Source organism: Cupressus sempervirens, chromosome 6, assembly GCF_028749045.1.
Source record: "Cupressus sempervirens isolate cs-2001-9-10 chromosome 6, ASM2874904v1, whole genome shotgun sequence".
NCBI classification, from domain to species: domain Eukaryota; kingdom Viridiplantae; phylum Streptophyta; class Pinopsida; order Cupressales; family Cupressaceae; genus Cupressus; species Cupressus sempervirens.
The window spans coordinates 582,858,739-582,885,943 of NC_143123.1; the positions used below are offsets into that span (position 1 = coordinate 582,858,739).

The 27,205-nt window shown below is 37.6% G+C and overlaps 1 protein-coding gene across 6 annotated transcripts in view; it reads right to left on the minus strand.

The window, feature by feature from the left end:
* Positions 1-3,777: 3,777 nt before the first annotated feature.
* Positions 3,778-27,205, minus strand: part of LOC149553586 (Putative methyltransferase family protein) — a 94,092-nt gene continuing 70,664 nt past the window's right edge. For 3 of the 6 annotated variants that reach the window (XM_089788990.1, XM_089788992.1, XM_089788988.1), the window contains 4 exons: positions 7,394-7,444; positions 7,149-7,242; positions 6,954-7,038; positions 3,778-4,239 (listed from right to left, as the gene is read on the minus strand). In XM_089788990.1, coding sequence (XP_089645116.1) covers positions 4,095-4,239; positions 6,954-7,038; positions 7,149-7,242; positions 7,394-7,444 — 375 coding nt within the window. In that variant the 3' untranslated portion in view covers positions 3,778-4,094. Of the gene's footprint in view, positions 4,240-5,254; positions 5,894-6,953; positions 7,039-7,148; positions 7,243-7,393; positions 7,445-27,205 lie in introns of those variants that run through there. The other 3 variants (XM_089788994.1, XM_089788993.1, XM_089788989.1) reach the window with 3 other exon arrangements.

The window sequence follows — 27,205 nt, forward strand, 5'->3', positions numbered from 1 at the left end:
ATAATCATGACCAAATACATATATTCAGCTCTATTTTAATATCTAAAAGTCTGAAATACAGCAGCAACCCAAACTGATATGAAATACTCAACTGGAAACACCAAACTCTTACAAAAACACACCCGGAAACCCACAAATCTGCACTGTTCAGCACAAAGGCAAATTCTGCATGAGCATGCACATGGAATGGCTTCAAACTCTCGTCCTTAGCTTTCCTGGAAACCTGCAAACTCCCGTTCTTGGGTCTCCTTCTCCACAAGTTTGGCAGCCTCTGAAGAACAACAAAAAAATGAGCAAAAATCAAGTTCTGGAATCAGCCCAAAATGCCTCCAAACCCCTTAAAAGAGGGCATAACCCTAACTCACGTCCAAGAGGGGTTAATAAAACATATTTTAATAATAATCTTCATTTATTAGTCCATTAGCTTCCAAAGATTATCCCCTTTTTGTAAAACTTCACCTTTTTGGGCCTGTCTGTCTTAGCAAAGATTATTATTTTTAATTATTTGAAAAGGGGACATGACATTAGGAGTCTATGAGATACATATAGTGTCTCGAGTCCCTGTTAAGAGACAAGGCCTTGTTAGAAGCCTCAACCTTGTTATCTTCAACCCCGTTAGGAGTCAGTAGAACAAATTCAATGTATGCAAGAAGAGCCCATTGCCCTAACATGCAATTATGCAATTCAGTTCTTCACAAGAATAGATATACATACAATACTTTGTCTGTTGTACTTTGCACTTGCTCTGATCAAACATCAGATGTAGTTCACATATCATCAATCACAAATCTCACATAGATCATATGGTGTCGCACACTTCTTTTACTTGCACAACTACTCTTATCTTTGAAAGATAAGATCTTTACTTATACCTTCTATCTCCATCATTCTTTGCTCAGTCGGCCTTCATGTCTTCGCACGCTTGACATAATAACTTATGGAATAATATCCACATCGTCAGCTCATCGTGACTTAGTAATTATTTTGTAACCAAAATAATTTATCATTCTCTTGTATGCTTTGTTCTATTATGTTAAATATCTGCACTGGTATTTCAATCATAACTCACGTTGTATTATTTGTACACACTTACGCACTAGTACACGTCATCATCACAATATCATAGAGTTTTCCTTAACTGCACATAAGCTAACTCTCAATGAGTCATCCGTGCATATCACAATTGTTCTTTGTGTTGCTGCAAACTGTCTAACAGACAATTTTCTATCTCTAAATGCATATATGAAATGTTGAATCCATGTAGCGTAAATGAAAACCATAAATACATATGTCTGACCATACTGCCAACACAAGTATGGTTACCATTTCAATGGATTTAAAATGTTGATTATCTTTTGTCAAATATTGATTTGATGGGTCTTACTGATTAGGGCAAAGCTATATGGAATCAATAGTTGTTGTTGATCATTGTGCCTCCCCTTATCATTTTTATCCCATTTATGGATAGAGAGCATTGTGACTATTACTTGTGTATTAATATGATATATACTTTTAGTATCTTTAATATATAATTAATATTAAGTATATATTGTATCTCATGGTTTATATTTAATAATATATGTATATTATAATATAAATTTTTCATCTTTTCTTTGTAATTCGGTATTACTAATTTATTTTATCTGAAGACATTTTCTCTAAAACTTGGTGTTTGTTAATATTTTGGCCCAAAAGAGGATTTATGTTATTGATTTACAAATAATACAAGGGTTATAAAAAAGAATTACTATGTGTTTGATGATATAAAATTAACTCAAGGCACCTTACAAAAATATAAATACTCCTTTGAGCTTTTGAGGGCATTGCCCCTTGACCCTGCCCTGTACTACAACATGGAGCTCCCCAGGGGCATTGTTTCTTGCCACCATCTTAAGGATGTTGTCCCCAAACCCCCATTTAATAATTTGAAGCGAAATTGTGTTGGTATGTTTGTCAATGCACCAAAAGATCAAGCTATCAATGAACGGCACAAACATTAGACTTACCTATATTTATGAGAGGCAGTTAAGCCATGTCACGAACCCGGAAGGAGGTGCTGACCACCGAGTCAACAATCTCCCCCTCATCACCGACTGAGGGTTTCGGACCGACGGAAATGAAGGAGACCTCCTGAGATTCAAACTCGTGACCCAAGGCTCTGATACCAATTGTTGGAATGTTTGTCGTTGCACCTAAAGCTCGAGCTATCAATGAACATCACAAACATCAGACTTACCCAGATTTACAAGAGGCGGTTAAGCCATGTCACAAACCCGAAGGAGGTCCTAACCACCAAGCCAACAAATTGCTGTGATTAAAATGAGCAAAATCAAAAACCATGATTTTCTTCAATAATGAAAATTTCACCACAAATTTATAGATTTTTCCTACGATTGAAAAAAAATTGCCAGTACAAATAATTTTTTTTCCTTTCAAATTGAATAAAATTGCCACTAAAAATTAAATTTGTCCTCTCAAAATAATGTAGGATTGGCAAAGATTTTACCAATTTTTCTAGGGAGTGGGTTTCTTAATGTTTTCTTTGCTTGTGGGTCAAACTAAATCTGGCATTTGTTTCAGGCATTGATAGTTCAAGTTTTTGGTGCAACGACAAATGATTCCAACAAGAATAATATAAATTTTTAAGTTATTACTCTAAGAAACATAAGAATAATCTGGAAGTACAAGGATTAACATAAGACCTTTTGAAAAAAGCTTACAATTATTAGAACATGATCCAAGCAACCAAAAAAATAAAATAGTCACCATAAAACTAAGAATGAGGCGATTCAAAACTTTAAAAGCTAATTGTCAAAAAAATCCATCATATTAGTTCACAATGAATTACACTATTTCATCACAATGTTTAAAAGCTTCTTGTCCAAAATATAATTTTATTTAGTGTTAAAACGTTTACCAGGGCTAGTGGATTTCATCCTACCATACCTTTCATGTTCCTTCCATGTCATAGAGCTCATATTATTTCACTTAATGTCCATTTTCTTCATACTTGACATTGGTTGACTAAACTTTGTACTCAAAATCTCTATGTTGTCAATGTGAAGTATACCACTTGTGACAATTTAGTTTAACTTGTATTTTGTTGTTGAATCTTCAATATAATTTTGAATTACATAATTTTTTATGGAGGGTTTAGGAACCCGATACAAGCCCACATGTGCACCTCTTCAACTTAGAGCCAAGGATTGAGGGGCATCCACATCATCAAAATCACCCAGGGCACGATCCTAACCTCATCCCTTATGATGTTGGAGTCTTGCACTCAACAAGTCTTGATCCCTAGTGGGCTCTTTGTAAGCCATTCAACTTCATCAGTAAGCCTACAGCCCACTGAATTACATTTTAAATTACTCTTTTAAACATTAAATGCAATACATGTAACATTCCAACTGTATCATGCACACTTTTTAATCAAAATTTACCATTTTTTGTCGTAAAATCATGTTAACAAAACTTTAAGCTTTTGACTTAGCCTCTTCAATGCTTGACACTATAGGCTTTACTCCAAGTTTAAGCTGTTTGTGAACATTTTTGGCATTTTTAATGATCTTCAACTCTTGTTATGTGCTACAATTCAACATAAGCCAATAAACGGAGTGAAACCAAATATTTCTGACAAAAGCGATATTAGTAAATTTACTAATATTAAAGTAAAACTAAATGCTAAATATTAGAGATGTGGCATTAGATGGAGGATTGTCCAAGAGTGTGGTTAAAGGAAATGTGCCTGGCTTCTTTGCACTTGAAAGGAAAAAATAGTCAAAAGCAAATGCAATTGCATCATATTTTTCTACTTGCAGGAAATCTATGCCTAGAAGATTTGAATAAGATCAATTATAATTCCATCCCAGGCACTGCTCTCTCAAAGCAAGTTTGTGCTCAAGACAATCACCAGTTGTGACACATCCTAGACTAATGATTAATAAAGTAAAATTAAGAAAATTAAAACTATCAATGCAGTTCACTAGAAACAAACTATTACTAAAAGCTGGCCCAAATATTCAGACATTTTAATGTATGTCATTGCTTTTCATAACACAAGTTTAAGACAAAATTCTTGATAGTCTCATATCTTACTGTTTTACTTTGATTTCTGCTAATTCAATAGAGGCGGATATCCTAGATGACTTCCATGAAGGCATAAACTCGTGCGAATCTAGAAGCTTCACACATTGTAAATTCCATTTTGTCATCAAATATTCCAATAATCGATGACCACTGCAAACAAAATAAATGAGATGTCATCTCATTGACTTGTCTTACTAGAATGTACTTGAAAGATATTTACAATATTTTAAAAACAATATCCTGATACGGATTTTATTAATCATCTTTCTCATTAATTTCCTCCTGTTCCTTTGGGTCCACTGACCTTATCAGAAATAAAGGGCTCCTCAGCACAAGTGTGTGTATTTATATGTTTACAGCTACCTGATTACTTCGAGCTTTGTTCCAAGATAAGACAAATAAAAATTTTCTAAGAAATTTAAAATTTGATACACTATCTAACTACAATTGCATATATGTTGCAGAATTTTATAATGAAAACAACTTCATTTATCCATTTTGTCTTTTTGTGTGTTTCAAAAATACTTTGGAGTGAACCCTAGAAAACACATTTACTCTACAAAATGTTGCTGTAAACCATATAGTTAGTGAAGACAGAACGATAAAGGGTAACCATGCTACTATCTACATGTTAAAAAAAAATGTAAGGGATGATTGTCCATTATTCCCACTGTATTCCAAAGGTTGGCTGTTGAGAAGGTCTAAGAGAAGGAAGACTGAAGAAGGAATAGCCATCCCTTTTAGATGACTGAAAAGGAGCAGCCCTTTCTTTGTAACAAGCCACCCTATTCCTTTTTTTACAATATGAAACTGAAATGTGATGTCTTAAAACATTTTTTGAACAGAGAGATTCTGGAGTGGGCAATGTGAAAGCAAACACACCTGATCTAGATTCATGCAATTGCATATGCAATCGAAGCAAGCCGGTTAGAATACAAAGGCAGAAAAGTCAATCTAATCAGCAACTCTTCAGTAGACTATATGCATGGAATGAAAAGCCATTGGCAGAATTTATAAGCTCAATTAATCCAAAAAAAGTCAGTAATGTCAGCTTGATCATGCCAAAACAGGCCAAATGTAAAGTTGCCATCATTTCGGCAGAAAATCATTCATCTTACAAAAAAATGCATTTAATGAAATACTCCAACAATACTACCATCCGAAATTTCCCAAGATTATACACATGCATTACAAAGCAACACTTTGGGAAATAAAGTAATCATACACTGTCAAAACAGGTTGATACGTTACATAAGAACTGACTTAACATGGTTGCAAACACTACCTGGATACATACCAACACAACCAAACTGATCTCACTAATCTTTGAGACTGCTAAAACATTGAATCAGTGGTAAACTTATTAGAACAGCAAGGTAAACACTGAGAAATTTGTAACAAGCATGCATGAGAGACCATCCAATGCATATGAGCTGGTAACACTAACTGATTAATTTCACTCAGATTTGGATCTGGATAAGATCATGACATAGCTAGTGCAAACTAGTTCGACTCCCTTAAATCATCACAAACAATCAAAATACAACCTCAAAAGCGAAAATTTATAGACTACAAATATACCTTCATGGCACCTCCAAACAAGGAGAAATAGAATCAATTGACGAAGCATTTTTTTAGGATTAGATTGTATGCCCTTCTAGGCATTTATGACCAACATAGGGAAGCATGGCCCCTTCACCAAGCCCATCAAATTCCTAATAATAGAAAACCAGCAGTGATATAAAGAGTGATAATAACAGATTAAACCATTTCAAATGGTTTAATGGTCCATAAGCACAACAACCTGTTCGAAGAAGTGCATCCCACCATACAAGATATGATACAGTTAGTTCAGCTCACACAAACTCCAAAATACCACTGAAAACGATCAAACAAACATATTAAACTTGAATATTTTCAAAATACATCAAAGGAATCCATCTTTTTAAACTAAACTGTTATAACTTCACTTGCAAGCATGACTATGACTTCAAATAAAATTGCCAAATCCAGCTTGGATGGTTTTCTTTCTCAAAACTAGTATTTCTAGAGGATTTTCATCCTTGAGAAATAAGAAACTCTCAAATCTTCTTAACGCAAAAGAAGATATGAAAAACAGATCATTTACTAGTTGGGAAAGGATAGCCTTGTGGTGTTAAAAAAGAGAGCAAACAAATGCAATTGATTTATGCATGCATGCATGTTCCATTTGCATGCAAGCACTCTTTCTCATGCATCTGTTGTTTTTCTGCATGAAGGTATTGCCTTTCATCTGTGTGTGCATTTTTGTATACAACCTTTGGTTTCTCATGATTGTATTGATTTTCATTCATGTGTGTTCTTTTCCATATAAGCATTTTTTTTTCATGCATACATTGTTTTTTCATGCAAATTACATGCTTACTGAACAGCCTACATGACATTAGGAACTCCTGCATACATGGCCTTTCGGTTTAGGATGTTTTGTAAGAAGGTAATTACCTTCCTCTCATTGTACATAATTGCCAAAGCATTGTAATTTCTATTAAGATTTACTATTTATAAATATGAATATATCAAAAATTTATTATTAATATATAAAAATAAATATTATATATCATACAGGTAAGTTTATTATTACTCATCAAAATATTTCTTATTATATTTTCTGTCCACTGTACTACGTGTCATCCACAAAATTAGGTCTTTTCCCCTTATCCCTAAAACCTATTCCCTACATCCATCAATTCTAAAACTCCGTCGAACCATGCAAAAAGCATAGAAGTGGCAACATTGAATACTAAAGAATGGTTTTTAGGATTGTTACTAAAATAATTTATATCTTATAGGAGAGAATGATGGAAAAAAAAATTGGCACAACATACCTACGTCTTTGATATGAAGTCACAAACACTGCATTTGGATCATTTTCCAGAAGAAATTTCACTGTTGCGAGTAGATCATCAAAACCTTGAGGATATTAACAAAAAGAAACAGTGAATTGTTATTTCAGAATGTGACAGAAAATAAAACCTCCACATTCAACAAGTATATCAAAAAAATAGTTACCAAATACTTACTTTTATTTTCATAAAGGACGTCAGCACCCAGAACTATTTGAGGGCACAAATTGAAATATGTTAAGTCCCACTCACCCCAAGTTAGACCCATAATCTAAGATCCAAAACCTATTGAAAATCAGTCCAAGAAACTAGATAATATAGAAACACTTAATGGGCAAATACATATAACAGAATGTTAAATGTTTGCCGAACCAGTATTTTTAACGGAAAGAGTAAATGTATAATATAAAAATATCGATTACCTTGCATTCAACTCCATTAAGATCACAGGTTCTCTTTATGTTTTCCAATACCTAGATATAAAATATAATTGTTGAAATTACTTTAATGGTTCCTCTCATGACAGGGTCAATAAAATTTTGGGAAAATACTAATGCAATAAGATCATTTCTCAAAACATTTGAGCTGACAATCAAAAGTCATGATAATCTTACAGCCATCCTCTGATTCAATAAGAATACTGGCAATATAGCATATTTCATAATGAACTTTCACTAATCAAAATCCCAGATAAGAAGCTTTAGATACTCGGATATTCACAAATAAAAAAAATAAGCAAATGAAAGAAAAAGATATATTGAACAATGTTAATAACAAAATTGACTAAGCTCCTTTCTTGAAACCAATTCTTAACAGATGCTGCTTAACTAGAGATCAGATTAAATCGGTTTATAAATTAATCTCAATGAAGGCTATACTGACAGTGAAAATGGGAGAAACAAAACAGCAATCAAAACATAGTTTTCTTACAGTTTTTGACAACAATCACTACATTTCCTGTGATCAAATAACTTACTATAAAATGTACGATGAATTTAAGATACAATCATTTGACAAGAATTAAACCAGACAAGCCAAATACAAATATCTTAAATATGCTAAGAGGACAAAACTTCCTGTCTTTGCAAGCCATCTAATAATAGGCTAATGTTAGGAAAATACTACAAATACATCTCTACAGAATCACAGATCTAATAAAACATAAAACACATCAATTTTATTTGTGTTTTTTTAACAATAAATAAGACAAATTGAAACCTAGATGATTAATATCCCAGTATTTAAAGGCAAGAACCTAAAACACAATGGTAAATTGTGAGCCTCTTATCTGGGAGGTCTTGAGTTTGAGTCTACTCAAGCTTAACAATTAATAATAATAAATCTCAACAAATAATAATAAATATGTAATAAAAATCTAGGCTTTGGCCCATTACCTATCCAAAATAAAAATGAGTATTGAAGATTGATTCGCGCTTCAAGAATGTTGCCAGCAGAAAAGACCCTTTTACTAAGTCACCTAAAAATTATTTCATACACAGTATATGCAGAAATAAAAGAGATGAAAGTGACCAAGAATAAGGGATCAATATCAAAATCTAGCAGGATAACTATTGGTTCATGTAATTTATTTTGTGGCAGCCAGAATAATCTCTAAAAAACATTGCCAAAGTTAATACTAGACTGTTGCCTCATTAATTGTGGAACTTTGTTGACGATATCAATAAATTAATTTACCGCTAGAAGTCATTTGTTGGCAGAAACATTAAATTATATTGTGCACATGCTATTAGTATTTTTAGTATGTTAGAATAATTGATTTCTACCAATTGTGGAAGCTATAGGACCAGAACATAATATTACTACTTAGTCTTCATTTGTCGAGAGAAATATAGGTTAATGTTATCATTCACACAATATTAAAGGGATGAATCATAGATATGACAAGTGCTTAATATTAGCAGCGGAATCAAATATTCCAATGTTGCTCAGGCAAGGCTAATAATTAGGATAATATAACTTTATATTATAATCATAAGATTAGTTACCGCATGCTCTCGTAGACCCCCTGAATGCAGATGTGTTCTGGTGCAAATGCAGAGGTGGGTGCTGTTAGAGTTGTTAAAGATCCCATTTAAGATCAGAGTTTTGATTGCTCGTCAAGTCTGAAATCACCAAACACCGAATGAGAGAATATTAATAGATTTCGATATCTCTCTTAGCTTTAAGAAATTGGTATAAGTATGTTCTCAAGGAGACATGTCATTAAAGGACATTCATGGCATGGCTTCACTATTAACTAATCAAATCATAACAATGGCTCAGATCAGATTAGTTAACTTTAACCAATATCATTATAAGCTCAGGTCATTGATATGCATAGAAGCAGAATGGATAATATACCCGATCCAATTCATGTATCAATATAGTTGTATACACTCCTTGACCAATTCTATGCATGAATATCAGATCATTACTCGATCTATTACCAAGAGAAAATGGATCTGCACATTCAGATTTTAATCACACACATACATGTAAGCAATCATCCTTGTATCTTACTGAAGCTACTATATATTAACACTCCCTCTTAGCTAGGGAAGATAAACAAGTATTAAGTTAATTTAGATATCACCTAACTCGTGATATCAAGGAATATAGAGATCATCAAGTCACATGACATTCTTATATCCTAGTTATGGTATGTTTATTGACATCAGGTCTCATGATGTCTACCATAACTCATAATGGTATATCCTTGGATATTAAGTCAGCATAATATCCACAATGATTAGATATCAAGTAAGCATGATGTCTACTAACTATCAAAACATTTCCATGAATATCAAGTCGGCATGATATTCAAATGTCTTGGTTATGGTATGTGCACAAACATCACGTCGCATGATGTACACCATAACTCATCATGGCATATCCTTAAATATTAAGTCAGCATAATATCCACCATGATTAGATATCCAGTCAGCATGATATCAATTAACTATCAAAACATTTCCATGAATATCAAGTCAGCATGATATTTGTTATGATAGTAAACATTAGACAACTATCAAGACATTTCCGTGAATATCAAGTCAGCATGATATTCATCATGATAGTGAGTGTTGTAAAGTTGTCACCTCACAATACTTAATACAAGTGTATATTATCAAGAAGATCGTCAGCTTTCCGTAATGTGCACAAGTTGGTAGGCCCATTAAAGTCGTAGAGTCAACACGTATGAAAAATGAAGTCACCATGAATTTAATCATACAGTGTTGTCATGATGTCACACCATGAACCATATTAGAGGGTGGATCCACCACAGCTACTCCCAGAGGGTGGAATAAGAGATTTTACCTCAATACTACTGAACAATGTATTAAGGGGATTGTACATTGAATTTTCCATTTACGAAGAATAGCTCATGAAGTAAACATGAGCCTTTTGACCTCCTCATCAAGGTTACTCTTCAAGATTGTCAAACTCCCTCTGAATGTTAGATATCAGCCTTCTAACTTCCTCGTCCAATGTTGCATGTGATGGATATTCAAACTCCCTCCGAATATCGATTCTTCCTCTAAAAGAACTATAACCACTTTAAAATATGTGCAACCAACTCAGCCTCATGGAGGCAAGCTATGACTTTATCCTTTAATTTGTATGACTTTCATACAACATTCATCAGTCTTTTCTCTTGAATGTTTCTTCTATCATGGAAGCTTACATGATCTCAATCATGATATCCTGTTCCAAGAGACTTCTTGTCATTTATTATGATTCCCATATAACTGAAAGTGTAGGATTCAATACTACAATGGACTTGTTGTCATAAGATCATTCTTTCGGACTCCTCATCTAAGGTTTCCTATGTTGAATTTTCAAACTCCCTCTGAATGTTAATACTACCTTTTGAAGAGCTGATCTAGTTAATTTCCACCAAGCCCCATGGCAGCAAGTTATTTTCTTCATTCTTCAACATAGAACTTCATTATATGAATCATAGTCCTCTGACTAATACAGTTTCATGGTTACTAGGGAACTCATCTTACATGATCCTCATATAGCCCTTATCTTCTCCATCTCTCACGAGAGCATAAATGTCAAGGTTCATATGAATTGAATCAAAGGATGGTTCATATGAATTGAATCAAAGGATGGTTCAATATTGAAACTGTAATGGTGTATCTCCCCTCCAAGGTTGGTTAAGTAGGAAGGGAACATTGGTTATTATTATTCCCCTCTCAATGTAAAATTCCCACTCATTCCAATTTGTAGAGTCGAAATATTTCTTCCAATTTTCTTTAGGAGTGAACATACAATTCATGTGGAACAAAATCAACAACACTATATTCTCATACTTCTTTAAGAAAAGGTGCATTCTAGTGACACATAAGTTGCTACATAAGCTTTATCATTCCTGCCCCGTGATAAAATAAACATCAATAAGAATACATATGAAGAAGGATCTCCCACATATTTTCCTCTACATTGTAAACTCATGCTTGTCCATAGGGTATCGATAGTTCCATGTGAATGCCACCGACAACATAGACCAGTCCTCTAGATAGTGATGCAACACATAGTTCCTTTCTCAGTCATAATAAAAATGATGATTTCTCCATATTTCATGACACTATCTCTAATGTCCTCTTGAGCACAACTATTCATGGCATAACCTATAATCATCACAATCCATGATATTACATCTCTTTGAGAAATTTTATCAAATATTTTATGAGCATCCATTAAACAACTACATTTAGAGTACATATCAATAAGATCACTTTCTACAAAGCTGTCAAACTATAGCCACTTCGAATCACATCCTCATGAACCTTCTTGCCATGCTGCAGAGCCACTAAGTTAGAACATGCCAATAGAACTGAAGAAAAGGTTTCCAAGTCGGATTTCAAACCTGTTACTTGCATTTTCTCAAACAGTTCCAGGGCTTTACCAGAATGCTCATTTTGCACGCACCCAACAATCATTGAATTCCATGAAACTATATCACGTTCAAGCACTTTTGAAAGAGATCAAGAGCTTCATCAATGAATCCATTACGTTCAAATCCTAAAATAATCATATTCCACAAGATTACATCTCGTTCTGGCATTTCGTCGAAAAGCTTTAGTGCTTCCCTGACTTGACCACTCTTTGCAAATCCTACAATTATAGCATTCCAAGTGACCATATTTCATTGAGGCATTGTATCAAACACATGGCATGCATCTTTTGTTACAAGCAGGTCTGGAGTCGCCCACTTTGATACCATGGTAAAGATCCCATTTAAGATAAGAGTTTTGATTGCTCATCAAGTCTCAAATCACCAAACACCAAATGAGAGAATATTAATAGATTTTGATATCTCTCTTAGCTTTGAGAAATTGGTATAAGTATGTTCTCAAGGACATGTCTCCACAATGTGGAGCCATGTCCGTTCATGGCATGGCTTCACTATTAACTAATCAAATCATAATAATGGCTCAGATCAAATTAGTTAACTTTAACCAATACTATTATAAGCTCAGGTTGTTGATATGCATAGCAGTGTTGTGAGGTTTTCACACCATCACCCCAAAAATTTTGGGGACCCCCTTTTTCAAGAAAACCTTGGCAATTATCATGGATTTTGAAAAAAATTTAGTTGCCTTAGCAAAATTTGGAGTTGTCCAGAGTTTTTTGAATTGACAATTTTACACCTTGGACGCCTTCGGGCAAGGGGAGGGATTTGATTTGTTTTCACTCGGTGCGAAACTTGATTTTTTTGGAACATGTAATTTTGTCCTTAGGCCAAACAGGTTTCAACAACATTTTTTTGATGGGAAAACAATATTTGGCAGGATAAAATTGCAAATTATGGACATAGATGGACTTTTGAAAATTGTTCCCCAGGGACGCGTCCCCCCCAAAAAAAGCCAACATTTCAGGGACGAGGATGTCCCCATCCCGAGGACTTCATTGGGGACTTGCATTCATCCCCAATTTTTTAACACACAAAAAAATAAACAAAAATATCACTTTTGTCGCCCCATTTGCCGTCCCCCGCCGTCCCCAAATTTGGCAAAAAAATGCCATCCCAGAAACCCGTCCCGCTGTCCCCTGCCATCCCCGTCCCTAAAACTCAAGGGAACATAGAATAATTGTATAATCTTGAGCATTTTCAAAATGAATTGGTTAGATTTAGTTGTTTTGGAAAATCTTGAATTTTTTTGGTGAAAAGAAATTTTGATAGTGAAATTGAATTTAGAGTTTGAATTTCAATTGCCAGGAAAAGGATTTATTTTGTTAAAAAATTGAAATTGTATTGCAAAGTTGAAATTGGATTAAATTGCAAAATCTCATTAATTTGGTTGAAATTTTTGCCTAGAGGATTTTAGAAATGTTAAAGGAAATTGGTAATTTGGAATTGAAAATTGATTTTGGCCTGCTCGATTCGATTTTAATGATATGTTAATTGCCAAAAAGTTGTTAAATGAAAATTTTGACATCTCCTAGGCTTACGTTATTTATATTTTGCAATTTTGGGTCAAATTAGCAATTAGAAGGGGCAATTTCGCTATGGGGATTATCTATTTTTGTGTTGCATTTAAAATTGGGTCATCTTTGGGGGTTTAACTTAAATTTTGTTTCCCTCTAGGCAGGTCAGCCCACTCTGGAAGTCAACAGGAGGATATAAGAATGGGTTCTCCCCCCTCTTATTTCCTCATTCATTTCCCCTCCTCTTGCTTGGTTGAGTGATTTTTCCTCCATTTGGGCAAATTTCTCCTTAGCAGCGATTTTTGGAGGTCTGACTTTTTCCATTTTTGGGCAGCGATTTCTTCCTAAAATCATGGGTAATTTCTGCCCTAAGGCGAATTTGGAAGTGAAGATCTGATTTTTGCACGAATTGAGCGATTTTTGGGGTTTGATTTTCCTCCCAGGGCAGCGAATTTTTTCTCCAGCTATGGCAATTTTGTTTGGTGGAGAGGCAAGGTGATTTGAGGTCTAATTTTTTTGCAATTGTGGGCGAATTTAGAAGGTCAAAATTCTGATTTGGAGCAGACTTTACTGCCCTAGGGCAGCGATTTTCCTTCAAGTTGGGCGATTTTCCTTCAAGAAGGTCGAAATTTGATTAAAGGGGCAGATTTTTGAAAGTAATCCATTTGCTAGGGCATCATATTTTGGAGGGGGACTGAAATTTCTGAGATCAGATCTGAACTTGAAGGGTCCCAATTCTTGGTACAAGGTAGATTTAAGGTAAGATTTTCGTTTATCTTTTGAGGTGAAGATCGGTTTTAAAGGCAGATTTTATCCCTTGTTTTTGCTTGGTTCATTTCCCTTATCTTCTTCTTGCACTTTTCATCCACCGCTTCATCATTTCCATTGATAGGCTGAAGTTGAAAGATATAAGTGTAGATTTCATGATAGGACACTTAGAGAGGCAGAAACAAGCTAGACCACCCCTAGGATTGAAGTTGGGAGATATAAGCGTATTCCTTCCTAAGATAACGAAGAAGCATAAATAAGTGGTAGTCCCACCACTAGAATTGAAGTTCGGAGATTGATAAGTGTAGAGATAGGATTTGGAGAAGCAGATATAAGCTAGATTCCATCGATAGAAAGAAGTTTGAAAATTGATAAGTGTAGTCTATATCATTTAGAATGAAGAGGCAGAAATAAGTGTTTAGGATGGTGGATGTTAGTACAAGAAAGAACCCAAAGGGAACGAATACCAAAAAAGACAAGGAAGACATGATGCCTAAGACCACCTTCTTCTCGAAAGTGAGGTGAATAAGTGATACCAATATCGTGAACATGATACAGTTGAAAGATAGATTGAAGGAAGGACAATCCCCCATGGCGAAGATCTACAAGACCAAGATTGTGCGCGCGGCGACTTGTCCTCCTACCTTGTCTTATCTGAAATTGGTAATCGAGTGTGCATCTCAGTTTGATATTGTGACCAAGTCATCATTTTTTATGAAGGGAAGAGAGTGTTGGCTAACATTAGCGGACAAGTGGTCATAGAGGTATTCAATATTCCCCAACATAAAGGAATGATAGTGGTAATGATGGATCAAACAACCAAGTTCTTTCAGGATAATTAGAAGGCCTACTTCATTCATCTAAAGCAAAATTGGTTACACGAAGGCAAGAAGGGAGTTCAAAGTTCACCAAGTTAGATTTCAAATCAGATAATGGCGACCTTATTGTGCTTCTCATCTGAATCATGGGTGTGGCTCAAAGTATGCAATTCGAAAATTGGATGTACTATTTTATTAATGAAATTGAAAATAGAAAGAGAAATTTGATTGGACTAGAATTATAAGTGAAAATTTAGAGTTGCAACTAAGGACAATACAAATTCAAAAGCAATTCTATATGGGATCCTATCTTTTCTTTCTGATTGCGAGACTATATGAAAATGCTAGACTTAAGGCCTTAGGAGTGATTGGCAATGGGTCGAGGCAATGATTGGTGCATGAGTGCAATCAACAGCTTCATTTGCACAACAACAAAGATTATAAGATGTTTTATGGTGCCTTTGCCATGAAGACGACGAGGATATTACAAGCGACACCTGCTAGGAAGCTCTCATTGAAAGCGAAAGCAAAAGCTAAGTATGGGAGTTGGTTCATCCAATTTCCGCAATTCACATATATTAGAGTAGCAGGAAGTATAGTTTGTTCCTAGAGACTTCCAAGGAACCTACCTGACAAGATAGTTTTGATGGAGTTGGCTAGGCAACTTGAGCATTATGACAAGATGATGAAATTTAAAGGTGAGACAAGGATTGCCTTCTCATTTGGAATAGGCAATGATACTTGCCCCAATCATGTCGCCTTTGTAGCTGCGGAGGAGTTAGAATGGTATCATCTAGGATGGTATAGAGCAAGACAAGGATTCAACGATGAAAATGTGCTAAGAGAAGATTATGATACAGTGGATGAAACGAAAATTGGGTCCAATGGATTGGGATGATCATCAGGATCCTTTCTTAGAGGCAATTACAAGGACGGTTAATCTACACAATGAGTCATGGTACAATGAGAAGTTGAGGCAATTACAAAGTCGGAAGGTACGCCTTACTTATGAGAAGATGAAACTGGAAGAAGAAGGTTCAGCGGAGTCAATCAGACAGAAAGGTGGGGGCAATAGCCAACAACAAAGAGAAGTTAAGAGCAAGAAGAGAAATTTGGAGGTTGAGAAAAGTAAAGAACATCAGGAGCCTCCAACAAAGAGACAAAATGCAGCACCGTCAAGGGAGAGCATAATTGAGGCTAGAAGCCGAAAGGTTAATACAAGTGGACAAAGCGTCTCGGTAGAGGTGAGCTCTAATTCAAAATCAAGTATTTATAGTGACAGTACCAAATACTCTCCTCTCTTGGAGAACCAACATGGAGATGATGTGATAGTCACTAGTGAAGAAGAGGATAGGCCAATTGATATTGAGGAAATAAGCCAGCGCTTGAGGCCATTGGTGATGCTTTGCTAGTCGAACCCAATCCAAATTTGGGGAGATGCATTGCAACGCTATGGTTAAGGCAAACACTTATGCCAAGAGACGAGGTGGTGACTATCCGAACAGTTGAAGATATTCAAGGGTTAGTGGAAAAGGAAGATAGTGAAAAATAGAAACAAATTGTAAAAATGGTGGCAAAGGTAATTAGGAGTGATGATGGGGGTCACTGAAAAGTTTAGATTACCATACCAAAGGTTAGCAAGGCAGTGGATGAGATTGTATCCTAGGAGTATGAGATAGTAGAGCACAACTTGTGAAGAATCATGAATGACATGGAGTGTGAGGAGATCCAAGAAGGCATGGTTTCAAATAGAGAAAGGTTGAGGAAGGCAAACGAGCGGATTGTAAGGTTGGAGGTCGAAAACAAGTATTGGAGAGATTGTCAACCTATCTAATAGTTGCATCAAGCAACCCTTCTACAAGACAATGGGAGCAACATAGAAGAGATATTAGCTCAGCTGCACGAAATCAAAGATTGGATCAATGATATAATTCAAGATGGGCGAAATTTCTTGCCTTCCTTTATCTCGACATTAAAGTCAATGGTGGCTATTAGAGACAAATTCAGAACATTTGAAGAGAACTGGAAAGATTTCCTTCTGGTCAAGAACTTAGCCATTCCCAAGCTACGAGAGGGATATTTGGAGAGAACCAAGTTGGTGGATGGAGAAATGAGTATGGTGGTCTTGGTATGTTGCCTTGACCATCAAATTAAGGATACTTGAACAGATATGGAATGAGATTGAACAACATAGCCCAAGCGTTGACCCTTCCATTTCAACCATGATGAACGATGTTGGGGCTGCACTTGATTTTGAAGATATCAAACAGGGAAACGTCAATGAGACAGAGTTTGGATCGAGATTGGATGAGTTGAGGAAGGTTGCTAATGCAGGAGCATCCAGAGGTATAAGGGCAATCCTGTGTCACCCAAAAAAATATACTTAGACTTAGTTTCTATTTCATGTGTTTTCATTTTTGGATACCCATTTGGGTCAAATAAAGGTTCCAACTCTCACAGTTCCACTATCAGTGTTCGTGTAAATCCCGGAAAAATAGGAGTATGTAATGGAGCCATCATTTTGGTGAACTAGGAGGTATAAATTGGCTAAATGAATGTAATTGTAATTTAGAGCATTTCAGAAAATGAATCAGGTCAAAAGGCCCCACAGTTTGAGATTTATTGCAGTTTTTCGGGTTGTGGAGACCTCCTAAGAATGCTTCAAAGTTAGGTTAGGGGCATTAAATGACCTCGAAAAGGGCCGAAAAATTGGGGACGAGCGAAGCTGGTCCATAGGGCTATAGAGCGCTTCGAAAGCTTTTCGAAAATGTAAACGGTTCGTCAATCGGAGCTACGGTTCAAAAGTTATGCCTCCCGGAAGTTTGGTGACCGTTTCTGGATTCTTCTAGATTTGCACCGACTTCTAACACAACTTCTGGAACCTTCTATTTGGTCGGTGGATGCCTACTATCACTTTCTAGAATGTACTCCTAATCCTTAACCCTTCGGGGTCTATTTAAGAAGATTTCTGGCATTGTAAAAGGCAGTTCGAAGTAGAGTTTGAGAGGAGGTACTGAAAAGAGAAATTATCTCAACATTTATACTATTGTAAGCTCTTAGAGCATGTTTTGAAGTTTATTTTCTCTGTACTGAATGTACTAACTTATTTTTCAGTTAATACAATTTCCCTTTTCTGTTGTGTCCATTCTATTCTTGGGTTGTGTCCTCATCAAGTGGTATCAGAGCCTAGTTTTCTTGAGTGTGTAGACAGAGCGCCGACTGTGAGGCAGTTTGCACCATGACTATGGGGTTGTGGGTTTGAGTTAAGAAGATGCCTCCACGAAGAGAGCATGGCAAAAGGGCCAGAGCTATTAGTCCTGAGGAGGTTAGAGCCCTCCAAAGGCAGGTACAAGCATTGCAGGAGGAGCTTCGTAGAGGAGCAACTGTAGCCGCAAGTGATGAAAGTGAAGATGACAACGAAGAAGATGAAATTGGACCAGAAGGGGAATTTGACGGGGAAGTTCTGAATCATGCAGAGGAAAGGCTTTTTAGGGCCATTACTAAGTTTGGGAAAAGACCTACAATTGAAGTGGATGTATTTTCAGGAAATCTGAAACCAGATGAGTTGATCGATTGGATCAATGAACTCGAAGAATACTTTGAGTATAAGGATATCAGGGACCCAAATAGGGTTAAGTTTGCAAAGGCCAAACTGAAAGGCCATGCCAAAATCTAGTGGAAAGAGGTCCGATTGGAAAGAAACAGAAGAGGAAAGGAGAAGATCACAAGATGGGATCGCATGGTGGACAAATTGAAGAAGCAGTTCATTCCTGTGGACTACGAGCTTGATTTGTTTAAGTAGATGCATGGGTTAAAGCAAGCAGGAATACCAATCCAAGAATATACAGAGGAATTTTACCGACTCTTGATTAGAGCGGGGCATGCAGAAGCAAATAAGGAGAAGGTTGCTCGTTATATCAATGGGTTGCGACCTAGCATCCGGGAGGAATTAAGTCTGGTAAGAATGACCAGCGTTGAAGAGGCATACTAGTTTGCCCTACGAGTTAAAGAGAAGCCGAATAAAAGGTTTGATGGAAGACAAAGAGGGCGCGGTCAAGGAGGAAGGGGAAGCGGTAGATCATTTGGAGGCCGCAATGAAACCCATAAGAAAAATGAAGATGTGGGTACTAGCAGGAACCAGAGGAATGAGGGTTTCAACCACTCCCATGATCAAGACTTTGGAAATCAGAGAGGAAGAGGTAGAGGACGTGGACAAAGAAGAGGCTTCCGTGGTACTTGTTTCCATTGCAATGAAGAAGGTCATCGTGCCTTTGAATGCCCTCAACGACAAGGAAGGACAGATAGGAGAGCTGAGGGCCAAGCTAGGATTGCTTATGTGGATGAGGATGCACAATCATCACATTCAGAGGATGCAGAAAGAGGAGAGACCTTGGTAAATGAAAGAGTCCTACTAAGTGGTGAGATTGAACAAGGACAACGGAGGAGTTTGTTCTGTACCAGATGCAAGTGTGAGGATAAATGTTGTGACGTGATCATTGATGGTGGTAGCACTGATAACTTGGTATCAGAAGAGATGGTCTCTAAGCTGAAGCTCAAGAGGGAGAAACATCCCCAGACCTATCGGATTGCTTGGGTAAAACATGATCATAAGGTCCTGGTAAGTGAACAATGTTTAGTGAAATTCAAAATTGGGAGTTACCATGATGAAGTTCTCTGTGATGTTATTCCGATGGATGTTTGTCATCTATTGTTGGGTAGACCATGGCAGTTTGATAGACATGCAGTACATGATGGGCATGCAAACACATACTCTCTAACAAAGGATGGAGTTCGCGACAAATTGAAGCCCATGAAAAAGGAAGGTGAAAAGGTATGTAGCAGTCCTAGGATTTGTCTTGTTGATAGAAGGATGTTTTTAGATGGCATGAAACATCAGCATATGTGCTATACTTTGATTCCTAGGAAAGATAAAGAAGGTAGCAGTGAAATACCACTTGAAGTTTCAAATTTACTAGGGGAATTTGGAGATATTATCTCTGATAATGTTCTAGATGAATTGCCACCAGTAAGGCAAATCAGTCATCAGATAGATCTGATTCCAGGAGCTAGTTTGCCTAACAAGGCTGCTCACAGGATGACTCCTACTGAAGCAGAGGAGCTAAATAGACAGGTTCAGGAGTTGTTGAGGAAGGGTTTGATTCGAGAGAGCCTGAATCCATGTGCAATACCTGCAGTACTCGCACCAAAGAAGGATGGAGAGTGGAGGATGTCTACAGATTCTCGAACTATAAATAGGATAACCATCAAGTACCGGTTTCCTTTGCCAAGGATGGATGATCTTATGGACTGCTTGAGTGGAGCTCAGTACTTCACAAAGATAGATCTTAAGAGTGGTTATCACCAAATACGGATTCGAGAAGGAGATGAGTGGAAAACAGCCTTCAAGACCAAGGAGGGTCTTTATGAGTGGTTAGTCATGCCCTTTGGATTGACGAACGCCCCAAGCACCTTCATGCGGCTCATGAATGAGGTACTTAAGAAGTTCTTGGGAAAATTTGTTATTGTTTATTTGGATGATATTTTAATTTTCAGCAAGACTTTGGAAGAACATTTATTGCATATTCGTAGTGTCCTTGAAAGGCTAAGGGAAGAGAAACTGTTAATTAATCTGAAGAAGTGTATCTTTGCAAAAAGGGATTTAGTCTATTTGGGGTTTGTTATATCACCTGAAGGTCTCAAAATGGATCCAGAGAAGGTAAAAGCCATCTTGGAATGGCCTACTCCAAGGTTTGCTACTGAGGTAAGATCATTTCATGGTCTGGTTAGTTTTTACAGAAAGTTTATTAAGAATTTCAGTGGCATATGTGCACCCCTAACTGATACAATAAGAGGGGATAGAAAAGAGTTCAAATGGACTGCAGCAGCTGCGAGAAGTTTTGAATTGCTGAAGAAGAAGGTGACAGAACAGCCTGTGTTGGCACTTCCAGATTTTAGAAAGGTTTTCCAAGTGGATTGTGATGCCAGTGGCAGCGCTACTGGGGCTATATTAAGCCAAGAAGGTAAGCCTATTGCATATTTTAGTGAAAAATTGAATGATGCAAAGAAGAAGTATTATGTTTATGATCAAGAGTTCTATGCAATAGTTCAGGCCTTAAAGAAATGGAGACATTATTTATTGCCAAAGGAATTTGTTTTGTATACTGATCATCAGGCATTACAGTACCTAAATAGCCAAGGTAAATTGAATCAGAGGCATAAGAAGTGGGTAGAGTTCTTGCAGAGCTATACATTTGTGTTGAAGCATAGAAGTGCAAAATCTAACAGGGTTGCAGATGCACTAAGTAGGAGACAGTTGTTGCTTACAGTAATGCAGGTTGCAGTAGTTGGGTTTGATGAACTCAAGAAATTGTACCCCGAGGATCCTAATTTTGCTGAAGCATGGAAAGCTTGTAAAGAACCTATTGCTCTAGATAGAACCAAGTGGTTAGACTATTTGATTCAGGATGGCATGTTGTTCAAGGGTAGTCAATTATGCATTCCAAGGAGTTCCATGAGGGAAAATCTCATTAAGGAGAAACACAGTGGAGGGATGGCAGGACATTTTGGTCGAGATAAGACCATTGCCATTCTTAAAGAACATTAGTTTTGGCCTTAAATTTCACAGGATGTGAAGAAGTTTGTACAAAGTTGCCAGGTTTGTCAAGTTGCCAAGGGGTTTAGTCACAATACTGGTGATGGGGACACAACCCAACAACAGAATGGACACAACAAAAAAGGGAAATTGTATTAACTGAGAAAATAAGCTAGTACAAACAGTACAGAGAAAATAAACTTCAAAACATGCCCTAAGGGCTTACAATAGCATAAATCTGGAGATAATTTCTCCTTTCAGTACCTCCTCTCAACCTCCACTCCGAACTGCCTTTTACAATGCCAGAAATCTCCTTAAATAGACCCCGGAGGGTTAAGGACTAGGAGTACATTCTAGAAAGTGCTAGTAGGCATCCACCGACCAAATAGAAGGTTCCAGAAGCTGTGTTAGAAGTCGACGCAATTCTAGAAGAATCCGGAAACAGTAACCGAACTTTCGGGAGGCATAACTTTTGAACCGTAGCTCCGATTGACGAACCGTTTACATTTTTGGAAAGCTCTCGAAGCACTCTATAGCCCTATGGACAAGCTTCGCTCGTTCCCCATTTTTTGGCCCTTTTTGAGCTCATTTACTGCCCCTAAGTTGACTTTGAAGCATTCTTAAGTCTCGAAAACCCGAAAAATTGCAATAACTTTCAAACCGTGGGGCCTTTTGACCTGATTCTTTTTCTAGAATGCTCTAAATTACAATTACATTCATCTAGCCAATTTACACCTCCTGCTTCACCAAAATGATGGCCCAATTACATGCTCCTATTTTTTCGGGATTTTCTAGCACACTCATAGTGGAACTGTGAGAGTTGGAACCTTTATTTGACCCAAATGGGTATCCAAAAATGAAAACACATGAAACAGAAACTAAGTCTAAGTACATTTTCTTGGGTGACACAGGATTGCCCTTATACCTCTGGATGCTCCTGCATCAGACACCCAGGGTAGATTGAAAAGTGACCCTGTCACTTTATGAATGGTAGAGGAAATCCCAAATGGGAAACCTCAGCTGCTGAAATCCAAATTGAGTCCTCGATCAGTCGTCCTTTCCATTTCACCAAATACTCTTCATACTGCGTGTTTCTATTACTCCTACCCACACGATGATCTAGAATGTCTTCTATCTCCTCCTTCTTAGAAGCAGGAATTGGACATGGCTTTAACACCAGCTCCTTATCTGCACCATCATCATGATACTCTGTTAAATTTGCGATGTTGAAAATGGGAGAAATGTGAATACCATCTGGCAGCTCCACTTCATATGCATTCCCTGAGTCATGTTTCTTCAAAATTTTGCAGGGGCCAAATTTCTTCATTTTCAGCTTGTTGTAAGTACCGGCTGGAAATCTTTCTTTTCGTAAGTGCACCATGACTAAATCCCCTACTTGGAATTCCTTATGTCTTCTCCTTTGATTAGCCCTAGCTTTATACTCTTGATTCCTCTTGGTAATGTGTGCTTGAACCTCCTCATTTAGACGCTTGATATGTTCAGCAAATTCCTCAGCTTCAGCACTTGTCCTCTCCCCTTGCTCTATCTTCCTCAGTTCTGGTGCAGTCCTTGGGCCATTCCCATATACAATTTGGAATGGTGATTTTCCAGTACTCCTATTTATAGAGTTATTGTAAGCAAACTCTGCTTGTGGTAGAATCAAATCCCATCCCTTGGGCTTATCCCCAACTAAACATCTCAACAAATTGCCTAGACTTCTGTTTACCACTTCTGTTTGGCCATCAGTCTGCGAGTGATGCGTGGAACTGAATTTTAGGTCTGTTCTCAACTTCTTCCACAATGTCCTCCAGAAATGCCCCACAAATTTAGTATCTCTGTCAGAAACTATACTCCTTGGGAGACCATCTAGTCTCACCACCTCTCTGAAGAACAAGTCTGCAATATGGACAGCATCATGAGTTTTGTGGCATGGAATGAAATGTGCCATTTTGGAGAACCTATCAACCACCACGAATACTGAGTCATTACCCCTTTGTGTCCTTGGAAATCCCAGAACAAAATCCATACTTATCTCCTCCCATGGCCTTGATGGAACAGGCAATGGCTGATATAGGCCAGTATTATGACTAAACCCCTTCGCAACTTGACAAACCTAGCAACTCTGTACAAACTTCTTCACATCCTGTGAAATTTGAGGCCAAAACTAATGTTCTCTAAGAATGGCAATGGTCTTATCTCGACCAAAATGTCCTGCCATCCCTCCACTGTGTTTCTCCTTAATCAGATTTTCCCTCATGGAACTCCTTGGAATGCACAATTGACTACCCTTGAACAACATGCCATCCTGAATTAAAATAGTCTAACCACTTGGTTCTATCTAGAGCAACAGGTTCTTTACAAGCTTTCCATGCTTCAGCAAAATCAGGATCCTCAGGGTACAAATTCTTGAGTTCATCAAACCCAATTACTTCAACCTGCATTATTGTAAGCAACAACTGTCTCCTACTTAGTGCATTTGCAACCCTGTTAGATTTTCCACTTCTATGCTTCAACACAAATGTATAGCTCTGCAAGAACTCTACCCACTTCATATGCCTCTAATTCAATTTACCTTGGCTATTTAGGTACTGTAATGCCTGATGATCAGTATACAAAACAAATTCCTTTGGCAATAAATAATGCCTCCATTTCTATAAGGCCTGAACTATTGCATAAAACTCTCGATCATAAACAGAATACTTCTTCTTTGCATCATTCAATTTTTCACTAAAATATGCAATAGGCTTACCTTCTTGGCTTAATACAGCCCCAATAGCATTGCCACTGGCATCACAATCCACCTGGAAAACCTTTCTAAAATCTGGAAGTGCCAACACAGGCTGTTCTGTTACCTTCTTCAATAATTCAAAACTTCTCGCAGCTGCTACAGTCCATTTGAACTCTTTTCTATCCCCTCTTATTGTATCAATTAGGGGTGCACATATTCCACTGAAATTCTTAATAAACTTCCTGTAAAAACTAACCACACCATGAAATGATCTTACCTCAGTAGCAGACCTTGGAGTAGGCCATTCCAAAATGGCTTTTACCTTCTCTGGATCCATTTTGAGACCTTCAAGTGATATAACAAACCCCAAATAGACTAACTCCCTTTTTGCAAAGATACACTTCTTCATATTAATTAACAGTTTCTCTTCCCTTAGCCTTTCAAGGACACTACGAATATGCAATAAATGTTCTTCCAAAGTCTTGCTGAAAATTAAAATATCATCCAAATAAACAATAACAAATTTTCCCAAGAACTTCTTAAGTACCTCATTCATGAGCCGCATGAAGGTGCTTGGGGCATTCGTCAATCCAAAGGGCATGACTAACCACTCATAAAGACCCTCCTTGGTCTTGAAGGTTGTTTTCCACTCATCTCCTTCTCGAATCCGTATCTGGTGATAACCACTCTTAAGATCTATCTTTGTGAAGTACTGAGCTCCACTCAAGCAGTCCATAAGATCATCCATCCTTGGCAAAGGAAACCGGTACTTGATGGTTATCCTATTTATAGCTCGAGAATCTGTACACATCCTCCACTCTCCATCCTTCTTTGGTACGAGTACTGCAGGTACTGCACATGGACTCAGGCTCTCTCGAATCAAGCCCTTCCTCAACAACTCCTGAACCTGTCTATTTAGCTCCTCTATTTCAGTAGGAGTCATCCTGTGAGCAACCTTGTTAGGCAAACTAGCTCCTGGAATCAGATCTATTTGATGACTGATTTGCCTTACTGGTGGCAATCCATCTAGAACATTATCAGAGATAATATCTCCAGACTCCCCTAGTAAATCTGAAACTTCAAGTGGTATTTCACTACTACCTTCTTTATCTTTCCTAGGAATCAAAGCATAGCACATATGCTAATGTTTCATGCCATCTAAAAACTTCCTTTCATCAACAAGACAAATCCTAGCACTGCTACATACCTTTTCACCTTCCTTTTTCATGGGCTTCAATTTGTCGCGAACTCCATGCTTTGTCAGAGACTATGTGTTTGCATGTCCAACATGTACTAGATGTCTATCAACCTGCCATGGTCTACCCAACAATAGATGGAAAACATCCATCAAAATAACATCACAGAGAACTTCATCATGGTAACTCCCAATTTTGAATTTCACTAAACATTGTTCACTTACCAGGACCTTATGATCATCTTTTACCAAAGCAATCCGATAGGGCTGGGGATGTTTCTCCCTCTTGAGCTTCAACTTAGAGACCATCTCTTCTGATACCAAGTTATCAGTGCTACCACCATCAATGATCACGTCACAACACTTATCCTCACACTTGCATCTGGTACGGAACAAACTCCTCCGTTGTCCTGGTTCAATCTCACCACTTAGTAGGACTCTTTCATTTACCAAGGTCTCTCCTCTTTCTGCATCCTCTGAATGTGATGATTGTGCATCTTCATCCACATGAGCAACCCTAGCTTGGCCCTCAACTCTCCTATCTGTCCTTCCTTGTCGTTGAGGGCATTCAAAGGCACGATGACCTTCTTCATTGCAATGGAAACAAGTACCACGGAAGCCTCATCTTCCTTGTCCACGTCCTCTACCTCTTCCTCTCTGATTTCCAAAGTCTTGATCATGGGAGCGGTTGAAACCCTCATTTCTTTGGTTCCTGCTAGTACCCACATCTTCATTTTTCTTTTGGGTTTCATTGCGGCCTCCAGAGTATCTACCGCTTCCCCTTCCTCCTTGACCGCGCCCTCTTTGTCTTCCTTCAAACCTTTTATTCAGCTTCTCTTCAACTCGTAGGGCAAACTGGTATGCCTCTTCAACGCTGGTCAATCTTACCAGACTTAATTCCTCCTGGATGCTAGGTCGCAACCCACTGATATAACGAGCAACCTTCTCCTTATTTGCTTCTGCATGCCCCGCTCTAATCAAGAGTCGATAAAATTCCTCTGTATATTCTTGGACTCATCTTCCTGCTTGCTTTAACCCATGCATCTTCTTAAACAAATCAAGCTCGTAGTCCACAGGAATGAACTGCTTCTTCAATTTGTCCACCATGCGATCCCATCTTGTGATCTTCTCCTTTCCTCTTCTGTTTCTTTTCAATTGAACCTCTCGCCACCAAATTTTGGCATGGCCTTTCAGTTTGGCCTTTGCAAACTTAACCCTATTTGAGTCCCTGATATCCTCATACTCAAAGTATTCCTCAAGTTCATTGATCCAATCGATCAACTCATCTGGTTTCAGATTTCCTGAAAATACACCCACTTCAATTGTGGGTCTTTTCCCAAACTTAGTAATGGCCCTAAAAAGCCTTTCCTCTGCATGATTCAGAACTTCCGCGTCAAATTCCCCTTCTGGTCCAACTTCATCTTCTTCGTTGTCATCTTCACTTTCATCACCTACGGCCACAGTTGCTCCTCTACGGAGCTCCTCCTGCAATGCTTGTACCTGCTTTTGGAGGGCTCTAACCTCCTCAGGATTAATAGCTCTGGCCCTTCCACCACGCTCTCTTTGTGGAGGCATCTTCTTAACTCAAACTCACAACCACACAATCCTGGTGCAAACTGCCTCACAGTTGGCGCTCTGTCTACACACTCAGGAAAACCAACTCTGATACCACTTGATGGGGACACAACCCAAGAA